This window comes from Podarcis melisellensis (genome assembly GCF_964234715.1).
Source record: "Podarcis melisellensis genome assembly, chromosome: 12".
Lineage (NCBI taxonomy): Eukaryota > Metazoa > Chordata > Lepidosauria > Squamata > Lacertidae > Podarcis > Podarcis melisellensis.
Genome location: NC_138544.1, coordinates 49932387 through 49948020, shown reverse-complemented (window position 1 = coordinate 49948020; position 15634 = coordinate 49932387). Strand labels below are relative to the sequence as shown.

Sequence of the window (15634 nt, the reverse complement as noted above, 5' to 3'; positions counted from 1 at the left end):
ATCAAAGCCTTGCCATATATGCTAAAGTTGCTGCAGATAATGTGAGAAGTGAATGATACTGGGGAAGTGAGTAGGTGGGAGAGGTCTTTTCTTTGCACTAGTCTCAATACCCTCCTTGAAACCAACTCAACTAGGGCTCTGGTGTGCCGTGCTTTGGGCCAGTAAACAAACAGAATCCACAATCCATTGTGGGTCTCCAGCACCAAGAGCAAATATTCCTAATGGAAAGTTTTCTCCACTCTTCACTCAAGAGTGAAGAAGCCATATCCAACAGTTTGGTAAGCAAAGCATGTTTGGTTATGGAAATCAGGGACCATTCCCATAAACCTGTCCAAGTGCTTACAGTATCTTCAAGTTCCACAGAAGAAGAAAAGGAGGTCACAGCATTTAGTTAAAATCTCCTACACCTTTTATAACCATGGTCAATACATTAAAACAGGTTTCCAAGTCTGCATCACCTCTCAATTTCTGCCTCAGACAGTACCCTCTCCCATTTTAAATAATACAATTTTATGGGAATTTCCTCTTCCAACTACCAAAGCACCTTGTCTCCATTATCAGGCTCTGGTGACTTCAGAACTGTCACAGGACAGGGTTGAGTTTCACAACTCCCTGCAGTTCTAAACACAATAAAACCACAGTCTACTTTTGCTTACTTGCAGTTCTGGCACACTTTGCAATCGGGACACTGCCAACCTGCCCGTTTTATAGGTGTCACTTGTATATCCAGGCACATTCCATGGTAATGCTGGCCACAGGTAGTACAAAAAAGCTGATCTAAGAGGTCGCCAGGGCTATCACACACTGCACAGTTTGCTTCTTCCTTTGCTGTAAATTAACAGATGAATTTTGCATCATTTTAGAAGGAGTCATCATAAAGCTTTACATTATATAAATATTTTTATCTCGTTATTCCAACGCTACACAAGAATTACATAAGCTGGCAAACTACAACTGAAGAATATATAAGAAATAAGATGTTTAAGTGCATATGAAAGCAGACTGTGCATAATGACACTTTGCATAGCAAACTGCTTCACACAGGTTACATCATTTAAAAATGAAACTAGTATTGGAAAATTTGTCCTCCAATACTTTTAAAAGCATAGTGGGAACAATTATTTACTAATATATTAAGAGTGATGATTGCAGAGTGGGTGGGTAAGCAGCCACAAGTAAGCCAATGGTAGGCAGCCTGGCTTCCTTTCCTTGTTTCTCATGAGTTTGTTTGAAGAGCTACAGATTGGGAAAGGAGGGAAATGGATTTCCTGCCACTTTCCTGACTGTAACCCTTAACAGAGCAGCTAGAATTAAAGACTGGAAGTTGGGAAAGGCTGGGACATAACTCTCTTCCCCAATTCCCTTTTATTATAGCTGAATAAAAGGTAAGCAATAAAGAATTGATCTGGATCCAGTAACAAAAAAAGGAATTTTGTACTGATCATCAATAGGTATGACCTGCAGCTTTAGCTCACTACTGCTACTTACATCTTTGTGGAGCCTGGTCAATGTGGTCTGGGCAAAGAAGGGAAAAATTATTAAAGTCCTGAAAAGTGCCTGCTCCAGCAGCACATGGATAATGGTACATCTGGGTGCATTTCTCTTCACAGCATTTGATAGTGGCTCCAAGGTGCTTGCAATATGCACATCGCTGAAAAACAAAGCATGCACCTATTTAGTATTGTGTATAAAATCAATCCCACTAGGCAGAAGGTTCATAGGAATATAGCATTTTTTTTGTGTGCTATGAGTTTTTCAATACTTCCTAGGTTTAGTCTCACAATCTTTGTGTGAGTTATGCTAGGAAAACAGATAGTGACTTAGTCCAAGTCATCCAGTAGACCTCAGAGCTTACTGGAGATTGGGATTTGTATTTCCTGTTCAAAACCAATAATCCGTTTACTGTAGGCACACTGAAATACACACCTCTAGTGGTTTTGGTTTTGCACAATGAACAATCCACTCAGAGGGCCATGCTATGCACAAACAGTGGAGTTTTCAGACTGAAGATATTCCAGTACAATTTATCCAACACAATATATTTTTCAGTCACTTTCATTATCCCAGCCATAACTTTTAAGAAAAAAATCACAGCATGGAATTCACAACAAAATAGTGTATGGTGATTCATAAATGAATTTATTACAGCAAACCATTAAATAAATTATTCACTTCATCTATACGAATTATATCAGACATATAAGTAGAGTAGGCATTTTCTTAACATGTTCAATGTGCTCATTATGTTAAATATTCGCTAGTTTTTCTTTTTACTGGTTTGTGATTGGTACACAAGTTAATAAAATAGATCTTGGAAGATACTAAAAGTTGTATATTTCTCCTGGTGAAAAATAATGTACCATGGAAAGCAAAATTATGAATATATTAGCAGAACATATCATTACACTGAATATATCTGTATAACAGTATGACAGACTACCTAAATAATCAGTATTTATTAGCATGCTTGTACCTGTGGAAAAATACGAGGAATGACTTAAAATGTGATGCCATTATATATCAGAAAAGATACTGCATTATCCATCTCATAAAACATTACAGATACAAATAGTTTCAATCATTTCATTTTTCATTGTAACATGATTGAAGGGTATCATGTCAGTAAAAGGAGCAAATGTAGCTTCTGTTTCTAGATTTGCGTTTTGTCATTGATTATATATTTATTAATTTTGTGTTATATGCACCAGTTTATGGTGTCTGGAGTTTTCAACCCTTAAAAGCAAGAGAAATCAACGTTTTTAATTCTTCGAAGCAAACAGGGTTTTTTAAAATTAAAATTATTTACAAACACAATACCTTTAATAGTATCCTAATTACCGTACAACAATCTAAACACACACAAATCAGTCATAAATGATGAACACAGTAAATGTTTTAAAGACATACTCATAGCAAGTAATTCAAATTACAGATATTACATGTAACTGCCACCATAGCCCAGGACAAATGAGCCCAGGTCTTCACTTGCCCTTAAAAAAATAAAATACAGGGAGGTGCCAAACTGTTCTCCCTTATCAGGGAGTTTCACAACATCAGTGCAACGATAAAGAACGCCTTGCTCTAAGCCCTCACTGTTGTAACTTCCTGAAAATACAGGATCCAAAACAAAGCTATCCTATCCAGCTTCAGCGGCTGGTGTGGAATATGCAGAAGGTACTTCTTCAGGTATGCAGGGATATAGGAATTTAAATTTAACCTAGCACAGAAGGATAATTTAGCACTGAACTTCTGCTGCTGTAAGATTATTCCTTAGGAATTGAGGATAGATACTCTCAGTCACAACAATCAAGTAAGAATAGCAGCCTTTAAAAATAAGCAGTCCATTAACTGATGTTGTGGTCCCAGAGCAGAAATTCTCATACTGTATACAAATTCCAAAATCAGCACTTCATCCCCTATACATCAAGGAGGTACCCTTTGTTAGGTAGCTTCAAATGACTGGACCATCGACTCCTTGGACTATTAGTAAAGACCAAATAAATCCCCATAGCTTGAAATCTTGTTACCTAGAAGAAGTCAACAGCTGCATAAAAAAGCACTGATCCATTAACTGTCCAGATACAGCACTCAGTGTGGGGGCATTAAACTTTACTATCTAGACCAAACATTTTAAATTTTCCGTATCAAATTATTTCAACTGTAGTGATCAAGAGATGCTTTGCATAGGGACTATTATATTTCCATCTTCCATTAAATCATCTTTTTTCCACTATTGGGCATACGCAAATGAAGTGAGGAAATAATTAACAGATTGAATAATATGCAATAGACAGCAGAATTCAAGTCTTTTCCTCCATGGGATTTCTACTGTCTGCAACAACAGCATGCCTAGGCACACTGCAGGACCAAGTCTAATTAGTGAAAAGCAAAAGCAAATTGGAATACAGCACACAGATAAAATGAGCAACACACATTACAGATTGCTATAAAGTACTGCACCTAACAATTTAAAATTTAAAATTCAACATACACATGTTTAAAAGCTTTGGCAGTCCCTTAGGTCAGTGTCAAGATAGCTTCCTCCATTTGCTTCAGCTGCAGGAGTGCTAACCGTGGTCCTGAACCTACTGAACTCTGAATTAGCACCTTGATCCTTGTCCAGGGTCCTGACCTTGCCTTAGATCCTGGCCAATTCTGAAGCTCTGGGCCATCAACTCCTCTCACAAGGGATAGGGATAGTTGGGAGAGAAGGAAGCACATTTCCTTGCAACCCTGGTGACATTCACACATAAGGCAAAAGCAGGAAGTAACCTTTAAGGAGGTGCTGCCACTTCCTGTACCTCTCTATTAACCTCAGTTCAAGGCTTCCTGCTTTAATGGCAGACTATTGTCTCTCAATGTGCCAATGGCTTCTGAAAAGCTTATGCCCTAATCTCTCATAAGCAGAATTCTCTCCACAACTGAAGACTGAAATGGTGCCACTTTTTAAGTTACTAATATAATCTGAGTTGAGAACATATCTTCCATAACAAATTAGCATGTCTCCTTAGGAAGGTCAACTTCAGTCTGGAAATCACTACTTCATAACTCAATTAAAATACCTTGCCATTTTGCTGAATTCGTCATATAATCACTATAATGTATCAAGGCTTACTATGTTCAGCCACTGATATCCAACCTGCACATAGCAACAATTTGTCTAGTATGTTAGAGTGCAGTTAAACTGTGTAGCAATATATTTATTTAAAGTTTATATCACAGCTTTTTTTTTAAAAAAAGGTTCAAAGTGGCTAATAAAAAATAGAATAAGACACATAAAATCATTACTATTAAAGAGAAACATAAGCCAGGAAAAATATCTTAAGTACTGTCTCAAAAGCCCTTCAGCTAAAGTTCACTAATAACCAAATATTTTCCCAAAAGGAAGGTTTTCACACTTGATAGAAGACCAACAAGACAGGAGCAAGACAGATTACTCTGGGCAGGGAATTTCAATGTCTAGGGACAGCCACTGAAAATATTCCAGTGAAAATAAAATTGATTTTATTGATATAATTTGTTACATTTCCATTTAAAATGCTGTAGGTGGCCATATTCAATATGCATCATATACAAATACAACTGCACTGTGGATATTGGAATTTTTTACCCCAAATTTCCAAGGTATATGGTTCCCATTATTTTAAAAAACGCACACAGCAAATTTAAAAGTTCCTGTTTTTAAAACGTACAATAATTACAAACGCATATAACTTTTCTAACCTACTTACTTATTTGTTTGACAGTCTTTTAACTCCATTGGGCAATCAAGTTAGCAGCACTGACCCCCTCAACTTCACACTGTTTCCTCCTCAAGTTATCAGCCAAATTTTACGCAAGGGGATTGCATAAAATTAGATTTTCAGAAATGAGAACAATCTGGATAAACTTGAGAAACATGCCTCACACGTGTTGATTTACAATGTTATGCAGAGAAATAGAGGAGGGTGGGAAATGAAAGGCATTGAACTGAACCCTTACAACACATGGTAAAAAACCATGTCGGCAATTAGAAGCATTTGGAAACTTAGCAAGAAAACCACTTTTATAAACAATGTGGTTTATGAAATCTGAATAAGAAAAAAAAAACCATAAGGAAATCAGCATTTGTTTAAACCATACACAAGTGATAAAGCACTCAGAAGTAGTAAATCCCCACAGGGAAGTTTTACAACAGCTGCTGACTGGAAGGCTTATTTTTTCCCCTGCAGCAGAAGCACTGTTTTGCTACAAACGAGACTAGAAGTTATGATCCAAGGAGCTCAAGTATGTTGTTATTGTAACTCTGCCTGACCTTTAACAAAGAAGAGTTCAAACAGCACACGATTAAAATGTTTTTAAAGGTGTGTTACATAAAAGCTACCACTGCAATTCTGAAGCACAGAAATATTTCACAAGGACATTTTTTGAAGGAAAAAAAATCAGGAAATGTCAAAGCACACTGCACAACTGACTGAATGGAATTTAAAGCAGCCGCAGGTAGGGCATTTGAGATGGGCTAAAGATGCCTCTTAGCAGACACCTTTATTCGGCAGAACAAAACTTTGTTTTGCTTGATCAAGAAAGCAAGCTCTCAGAACAAGCAGTTTTCCATGGTTAGTACAGAACTAACAGCTTTGACATGTTATTTGTCTTGGATAAATATTCTGCTTAGTGCTACTGAACTAACTAGAAAATTAAGACCCAGCATCCATATCTTCCATATAGCTAACAATGGCCTATTTTCTCCCATATCTTTTTTTCAGTTTCTTCCTGGTTTCCTGGCTGTTTCACACATTTCCAGCCATGCATTCTATCTTTCCTTCTACTTAGAACCATATAATTGTAGAGTTGGAGGTGAACCCAAGGGTCATCTACTCCAGCCCCCTGCAGTGCAGGTATCTCAACTAGATCATATGTGACAGATGGCCATCCAGCCTCTGCTTAAAAAAAACAAAAACCCTAAGGAAGGAGAGTCCATTCTACTGTCTAACAGCTCTTACGGTCAGAATGCTCTTCCTGAGGTTTAACTGAAATCTCCTTCCTTGTAACTTGAATACATTGGCTCAGGTCTTACTTTCCGGAGTAGGAGAAAACAAGATTGCTCCATCTTCCATGCGACAGCCCTTGAGATATTTGATGATGGCTATCATATCTCCTCTCAGTCTGTTCTTGTCCAGGTTAAACAGACCCAACTCCCTCAACCATTCCTCATAAGGCTTGGTTTGCATACCCTTTATCATCTTGGTTGCCATTTCAGCTTGTCAATATCCTTCCCAAACTATGTGGCACAGAACTGGACACAGTACTCCAGGACTGGTCTGATCAAGGCAGAATAGAGTGGGATTTTTCGCACCATAGGACGCACCGGCTGGAGAGGTAACGCACGGCTATAGAGGCTCCTGCCATAGCCGTGCGTTACCTCTCCAGCCGGGAGAGGGTCGCAGGGCTATGGCGTCTTCGCTCCATAGGACGCACACACATTTCCCCTTCATTTTTGAAGGGGAAAAAGTGCGTCCTATAGAGTGAAAAATACGGTAATTCCCTTGAACTATACCTTTGTTGATAGAGTCTAGAACAGCATTACTTTTTTTGCTGCAACATCAGACTGTTGACTCATGGTAACCCATAGGAATAAGTAGATACAATTCTGCCATTGCTTAATTAAATACGTTTCCATAGATCAGTCAAGAGAACCAAAAAGAGAGCAATTCTAGCCTGATTACTCTTTCCCTTTTTTCCTAGCTTTGCCATTTCCCCCAAGATGGAGGAGCTGGCGCTTCAATTTCTGTCATGAAGGAAAACAAAAAAATTAAAAGGGCACCTGAGCGAAGAAGAAACAGAGGCAGAGATCATTCTTTCTTTTTATTCCAGCTAGAATGAAAGAAAGTGCTTAAGCGGAATGTGACAGGAACTCAAGATGTCATATGATTCTTCACAATGCAAAACTTATTCATCTGATGTCATGGAAGTCCATAGTGAAAGGGAAAAGGGGTTGAGTGATCCCAAAAGAAGTTCTTAATTACAAGGAGAGCTTCTGGCTGCTGGATATAACAAATACATAGCAGGTGTCTTCTAGAGAGGAAAAATTCCCTTACCTATCCCTTTGTGGTGACTTCCCTTTTTCTCTATTATAGCTGCCTTTTGCATACCTATTTCCTATTCTCCAAGTCAGGACCTTAATGCTAAATTGGGTTCTCTCTAAACAGTACTGATTTGCCATAAGCCAACTCTTACAGCTAATTTGTCTATATTGTACCCATATAAAGCAATTAAGACAGCAAATGTTAAAACATTATTGTAATTTCTAATCTATTAAAAGCTATGTAAAATTTAATCTGTCTGCTGCTCATCTTGACCACATTAGTCAAACAAATTCTTCCACAGTACAGGCATACCTCAGAGATAGTGCAGTTCAGTGCCAGATCACCGCAATGAAGTGAGTATCACAATAAAGCAAGTCACACTTTTTTCCTTTTTTTTTTTTAGTTTCCCAGTGCATATAAAAATTAAGTTCACACTATACTATACTATACTATACTATATTATATTAAGCCAGGCCCCGCTGGTTGCAGGGGCAGCAGGGGGGAAAACCCGGCTCCAATCCTAGCCAGCTCCACTCCTGTGGACAGAAGAGGGGCAGTGGGGGGGGGCAGGCTGCACCATCATCCTTATATGGAGCAATATCCACAACGCACAATAATGTGAAGTGGAATAAAACAAGGTATGGCTGTATATTATTTTTCTCAAGCATTTTGTGGTATTTTAGATCTACAAATGGATAAAGAAGGAGAGGACACACTGGGACTACTTTCCACACTCCCTATTATTTTTCAATTATTTCCCATTTCTTTATTTTACAACTTAAAAATTTAAATAACTTAATTGCTGCATGAGCTTTCAACATATATTAAGACTAGCCTTATTCAGCATTTCCTGGGGGGACTAAACACATTTGCCAACTTTCTGTACTGAATTCCACAGTACATTAAGCATGATTCTTAGCTGAAGCAATTAACTGTTAAGTAAATTGTATAGTTTTGATAAATATTTGAAAACATTGATTCTTCAATCCTTTAACTATGTCCCAAAACAGATGTGCACAACTGCAAATTCTATTTGCTTCCTGGTTTCTGAAGTGTAATGACATTTTTACAACCACACACGATGCCCTCACCCAGGAGTAAAACAAACCATAATAATTCTTCACCATCTGTTTCTTAATTTTGCATTCAGTTAACTTTGCATTCCAAACTAAAAATCATTTATTTCATAACACACATTGCTCAATTGGTAGAAATTATAGCTGGTAATTTTTAAGGGCTTATATCTGTAATGTTTCCATTGCTCTTAATTTAAGTACTATTAAAGCTACCATATGGAAGACCCATGTTTATTCTACCCCAAGAACCATTGCCCATTATAGCAAGAAGTTCATTTGCACTCTCTCCCACTTCTGCCCCCCCCCAAGTATCATACAATTGCATTTAAAAGGTATGGGGAATATTGGAACTTTTGAAGCATATTCACAAAGGTGTGTTTTTAAGAAAGTTACGCTGATTAAATACATCAAGATCTGCAAGCTCACATATATAGCTTTATCTCACTTTTCTGACTAAACATAAAGCACCTAATGTGCCTGAAGGGGTGGGTGGGTGTGCTAAAGCTCCACAGTGTAACTGAAACAGAATGAACAAAACTATACAATTGTAGAAAATACCAAAATCCACAGAGGGAGAGATAATTTCAAATGCTGCCAAAGGCCTTGGTAAATAAAAGGTTTTCTTTTTTAACTGGCACCTAAATAATACAGTGAGTGGCTGCCAAATGAAACTGGGGAGGTGATTTCACAGTCTAGTTGCAATCCCAGAAAAGGGTCTGCCTGCCTGGCTACCTAACTTAGCAGCAAACAGTGTAAGCAGATGGAAAGGAACATGAGCATACACACACACACAGGCAGAGTTGTATAAGAACAGGCAGTCCTTAACATACCCTAGTCCGTGGCTGGCTTTAAAGGTTAAAAACAGCTGTTTGAATTGTGCCTAGAGACAAACTGGCAGGTAGTGCAAGTCCTTAAGCACTGGAGACATATACTCAGACCTAAGAGCCCTACATAATGACCTGGTGGCTATGTTCTATACGACTGGAAAATTTCTGGACAGTCTTCAGAGGCAGTCCTGGACATAAGACTGCAGTACTTTAAACTTGGATGTAAACGGCTTCCGGTTCTGCTTTGCCTTAATAGAGACAGACCCCACGATAGCGGGAGATTGTTGGAGAAGGAAAAACAAGGATGATTGGAGGTAATTATCCTTGCAAATTCCCCCCAGGGATTGGAGTGGGGTGGGGAATTGGCTTCACTTGCAGTTCCTCCCGGTACCTGGCTCTCGCTCTGGCATGGAATGCAGGGGGCAGGGAGGCGCTGAGTGCAAAAGCACTTCACCTACCAAAAAGCCTCCAACACCACCATTAAGAAGCAGAGGTTCTTAATTGGACTAAGGTACAGGCATGTGCTAGAAGAGATGAGATCACAAACCGCAGAACAAAACCAACCGCAAGGACTTTAAGGTTTGAACTTGAGATAAGACTTCATTCAGTGCAAAAGACGGTGGGGGGGAGGGCAGCCTATGATTTCTTTATTTAAAAGTTTTCTTCTCTACATTTATGATTTGGCGATCCTCCTCTGAATGTTAGTTCAAATTATATTTGTACAAGCGAGGATGGAAGAAAGTGGATTATAAATATGGAATATAACATCAACTGGAACCATGGGTGTAAAAAAAGGAAAAGGGGAGGTAAGCTCTATTTTGCAAAAGGTTTACAATGGAAACTTAGAGCTGACTCTTCCACATCCTTTATTATTTATGGAGCGAACTCAATAATGCTAAGAGGACTTGGAATTTAATTTAATTGGAAGTATAATTGCTCATATATCTTCAGTTGGAAGGAAGGATGAAAGGAGTCTGTTAACTGCCAAGGAACTGATAAGGTTCTTTATTGAGTCATCCGCAGTTTGACAGACGGCTCTTCTTCCCAGACTGAGAGGAAAAATGGTGAAAACAGGTTATTTATTGGGACAGAGTGACTTTTGCAGCTAATGTTAAAGTTGCAAAACAATTAAGCATGGGACGGAGCGATGGAGAAATTTCTGGAACAATGGGATATCAGTTCCGCCCAAGGCATGATAGATAACAGCAACAACCAGGGGAATGAGAGATATAACATCTTACAAGGACAGGAAGAAACACCATGGACAGAATAATTGCAACACACAGCAAGAACAAGGATATAGTTTGAGTTCCTCACTTGTACCTTTAACGTGTCAACATGAATAGAAGTTATTAATATTGTAGTTGTTGTATAAGGGATTATTATTATGACTGAAATGGAATGGAAATCGATAAGATTTTGGAAAGCAGAAATTAACTAAATAATCAATTCATTAAATCGGGCACGTGGGGGGCCCACTTTATTGAAATTATAAAATTCAGTATTTGTATGATTGGTATTAATTATTGTATTATAAATTGGTATTGTTATAATGAGGCTATTACTGGATTGTAATTGAAAAAATAAAAATTATTATCAATAAACCTTGATGTTATCAAAGCAGAGTTATCATGGCAAGATCAAGTTAATTCAGAAGAGCTCCTGCTAGCTAACCAATGAAAGGTGCTTTTAGGCCACAGATGCCACTTGCACATGCAACTGCAGATTTGGATCTAAAAAGCACATCCAAACTCCAGACCTGATCTTTCTGGGAGGGTCAAATCCTATAGAAACAGGCTGAATATTAATTAATACAATAATTTTTGCAACCCACCAACATAGTCCTCATCTGGTCTAGCTTCAAGTTACAAGGCACCTGTTCAGAACTTTCACTACCTTACTTGGTTTAGGTAAGCAGAGCTGGGCATCGCCTACATTTTTTCCTAGCACATCTTTCAGCATTAGATAGCATGGGATATGGAATCTTGCAGAACCCCAGTGCACAAATGCTATGGGCCAGGCAGAGGTTCCCTTGCAACACCTTCTGGAATCAACTCACTAGGCAGAAAAGAACCACTGGAGCACAGTGTCCCCAAGACCTACCCTTTACTGGTGATTTCAGAAGAATCTCATATCAATTAATACTAGAAACTACTGAGAGGTGTAGTCAGCAGTGAAACCAACAACATGGGCACAGCACAACAACCTTTCCCTCAAATTTTTAAGGCATCCCCTTCTTTCTTTTGGCTGTGCAATACGTTATGAATCAGGAACATGGAAAGCTTATTATGTTAGATATGCCTGTGTTGATTTAACCAGGTTCTTTGCTTGAAAGAATAGAGCCAACTATAACGAAAATAAATAATAAATAAATAAATAAAGATACATAGATAGATAATAAGTATGACATTTTTTGTTATGCGTGTTATTTGGTATTTTTTAAATCTATGAAAAATATTGTATGATTGTATTAAAAATGATTGCCACTTTGTAGTAGCAATTAGCAATTAAACAGTTTAACATAAAATAACCAAGATAAGGTAGGTTCAATTAATTTCTAGTGGTTAACAATGATGTGAGCAAAACAAAAGCACTTGCCTTCTATTTTCGAAAGGCTATGCTGCTTAATTATTTTAGGCATATGTCAGATTCCAGATACTTCAGCAGTGGTCAGCAATTTAATGCTAGGACCCGTGATGAAAGGAGGTAGTAATACCACAACCTTGATTTTGTCCAATTAAAAAAGTGAAATGAAGTGGATAGAATACCAAATAACCACATAGTGCTTAATAAGGTTGACATTTTTGCAGCGGACAAAATAAATGAACTGCCAATGTTAATGCACGGAACAGGTCCAAATAAAATTAAGAGACTCTGATTATGAGGCCCTTATACTAGTATGCAACGCCCGCCTTCTAGCTTTACTTTACCTGCCACCCAAGTACTTTGACCTTTTTGTTTTTCAGATGAGTGAACACTGCTGCCATGGCCGACCTTTTCCAGAAAACGTATCCATCATAGGAGTCCAGATCTGACAGGGAGCAAACATTTTAAAGATGCCAAGGCAGTCTGATGTAATAGATGCATGAATCCACTCCAACCAATTATTTTTCTTAAAATTATAAAAATGCATCTCTTACCACAACCCACCTAATAAATGCCTTTTAATATTCTAACAACTCAGTATCTGATTTGCTCACATGACATGAGTCCCAAGCATATAGAAGAACTGTTCAGTGCTCACAAATCTCCAGTGAATGCTGCTGTAACTAAAAAAAAGAGAACAGAACCAAAGGTCTGTGTTCTTTGTGTAGGTTTCTATTGGATGCCACTATTGGATGTATGCAGAAAAACAAAACAATATACATGAATATGGGTGCAGATTCACTGAGACGCAGGGGGGTGCAGATTCTCAGGTTTATCTTACTCAAACAGGGTAGCCAATATGATGCCCACAAGATTTTTGAACTACAAATCCCATCAGCCCCAGCTTCACGTGAATCGTCAGGAATGATGGGAGCTGTAGATCAAAACATCGGAGGATGCCAGTTACCTCTATACTGGAACAATGCTACCTATATACCATTTGTGACTCAATGCCTTTGAAAGGCAAATCAACACACAGAAACTACTGGAAGTCATTTATGAACAATCAGAAATATACAGTGCAGGTTTATGTGCAATTCCCTTACCATACTACACCTTCTTCTTCATTATTATAGTTAAGGGTCAGTATTTATATAGGGCTTTTCCTATGCACTCAAAAGCCGTCCCATGCTTGAAACAACCCTTTAATATAGGCAACTTTGATTACACCAATGTTATACAGAAGAGGTAGTACCAAAGTGGAATAATAAAGCTTATCTATGGTTGCTCAGTTCAGCCAAGGTGGGTTTTCAAAAACCCATCTCTCATATTATATTCAAATCACTTTACAACACCACACCTATATATCCTTTCCTCCTATATAAATCTATAAGGTGCTGGAATTATTCTTTGAATCCATTTCCTTCAACTGTTCACTACTGATTGAGAAGTGACACACTGCCTACTTCCAAATACTTACAAATCTCCTATTGTTATAACATTAAGAACTGTTTGTAACTATAAGTAATTAAGATAAAATTAGTTTCTCAGTATTTATTTCTGCATACAGCACAACTTCATGCACAGCTAGTTTTATTGCTTATCATTAATAATCAGTTTGCCCAGCTGTTGATTCCCATTTGGAATATAACAAAAGAACATTTTCTTAAATGCATCACTGAACAATATCAGTGAGCACAGAAGACATAATAAATGTAAATATTAAAAGAACATATTCTAGAAGCCATATTACATGTCTTCTATATTCAAGTCACATATGGTCACCAAATATTTACAACCTAAGTAGATTGTGTCAAAAACTCCTAACACTCCTGTTGAAATGTACCCGTAAGTCATCACTACAACATTGAAAAGTAGTATACTAATCCTTAAATAAACTAAAAATCCACCAAAGATGCTCAAATCAATTAACTTCTGAGTGAACCAGCACTCCAGTCCAAATTCATCACCAAAATTTATCACAAAATCACATCCAAATAGCATCGTAAGAACATAATAGCATCCAGCTGGATCTGGCCAATGACCCATCTTGCCCAGCATTCTGTTCTCAAAGTGGCCAATCAGATGCTTGTGGGAAACAAGAGAGCAGAACATGAGCACAAGTGCATACTCCCCTCCTGTAGTTTTCAACAAATGGTATTCAGAAGCATATCTCGGGCTTGCTTAAAGAAAATTGGTAGATACATGCAACAGCTGTGCTGAAAAGTAAACAAACTAAAAGACCACAAAGCCAGGTGAGGAAGCGCAATCTCAACCCCCTATTTCAGGGCCGTGACCTCTAGCAATTTTAAAGGAAGCGTCTGAAAAGAAAAGAAAAAGTAGTACTTTATTTTGGCCATTATTATTTTTTAAGTGCTTCCTACTCAATTTATGTAAGAAGAAATAAAAATGCTTAAAACTCAATGATAATATGTTAATTCAGGGGACACACAGAAAACAGCTTTGCTAAGTGCTAGTGCATAAAGGAAGCGTACAGTGGAAATCCCTTCAGGAACATAAGTCCTTTTATGCATCTCTGATGGGGTCTTTCAAGCTTTTTTATTTGTATTTTTGTGGTTTCTCTGTCAGTTTCTCTCTGGATGCCCTTGTCTATTCTGTCTTTTTCCAAAGCATTTAAGCTTCCAAGCTTTCATTGTACTTCTGATCTTATTCAGCATCAAACTTTCTTTGAAATTTCTTTGTAGCAACAACCTCTCTTCCTTCATTCTAGTACCCTGACATACAAAATGTAGAGTTCAAGAAAGGGCGCTTTTCCATAGTACTGAAGTTAAGAAAAGCAAGTGAAAACTCTTACAAGACTGCCTCTGCTTTCCTGCTTCATTGCCAAGAGTGCATTCACACAGAATATTTCCTACAGGACATTCTCTTGGCACTTTACTAAGAAATCAGAAGCAGCACTTCAGTGGAGGAAATAAAGCTATTTTTTCTTATTGGTGGACAATGCCAAAATATCTTAGAATGTAATGACCCCATACTGCTAGCACCTGTAAAACAAGCAAGCAAGTACATGGCTTGAATTCAACCTGGAATAACTAAAAATATTTTGTAGACTACAATGGCACGCCTGTCAGGGCAATGAATCTACAATGATTCTTCATTGTTCAAGCATATCTGAATGAGCAGTAGCAACTGTGAACAGTTGTTAATGTGCAAGATATGTGTTTTTAATATTCAACTGAATTTGTAGAATGAAAAGTAGGTATGTTACAAAAAATGGATGATGAAGATGATGACAATGGCAGACATCTTTCAGCAATAGAGCTATCAGGATACCTATTGAAATGGAACTTCTATGTGCAGAATAATGCTGTGCTGAATTCCCAATGCTGCATTGGGTCTGTACATGCAGCACTAAACAGATGGCTAGTGCTGTCAATACATTCTCAATGGAACTACTCCAGAGTAAGTAATAGGATAAGCAATCCTTATTGATTGTCCGAGACTTTCTCTAAAAACTAAACTGATTAAACTAAATGAAATGCCATTTTTCTTATTAAGTCTCATTTACTGTATGCACATGATGTTTCACCAAGCATTTTCAAAGAACAGGCCATGTGCT

General features: G+C 37.8%; 1 protein-coding gene across 10 annotated transcripts in view; it reads right to left on the bottom strand.

The window, feature by feature from the left end:
• KMT2C (lysine methyltransferase 2C) overlaps positions 1 to 15634 on the bottom strand; it is a 151311-nt gene that overhangs the window by 82873 nt on the left and 52804 nt on the right. For all 10 annotated transcript variants that reach the window (XM_081931326.1, XM_081931325.1, XM_081931330.1 and 7 more), the window contains exons 7-8: positions 1489 to 1651; positions 657 to 828 (exon numbers count right to left, since the gene is read on the bottom strand). In XM_081931326.1, coding sequence (XP_081787452.1) covers positions 657 to 828; positions 1489 to 1651 — 335 coding nt within the window. The remainder of the gene's footprint in view (positions 1 to 656; positions 829 to 1488; positions 1652 to 15634) is intronic.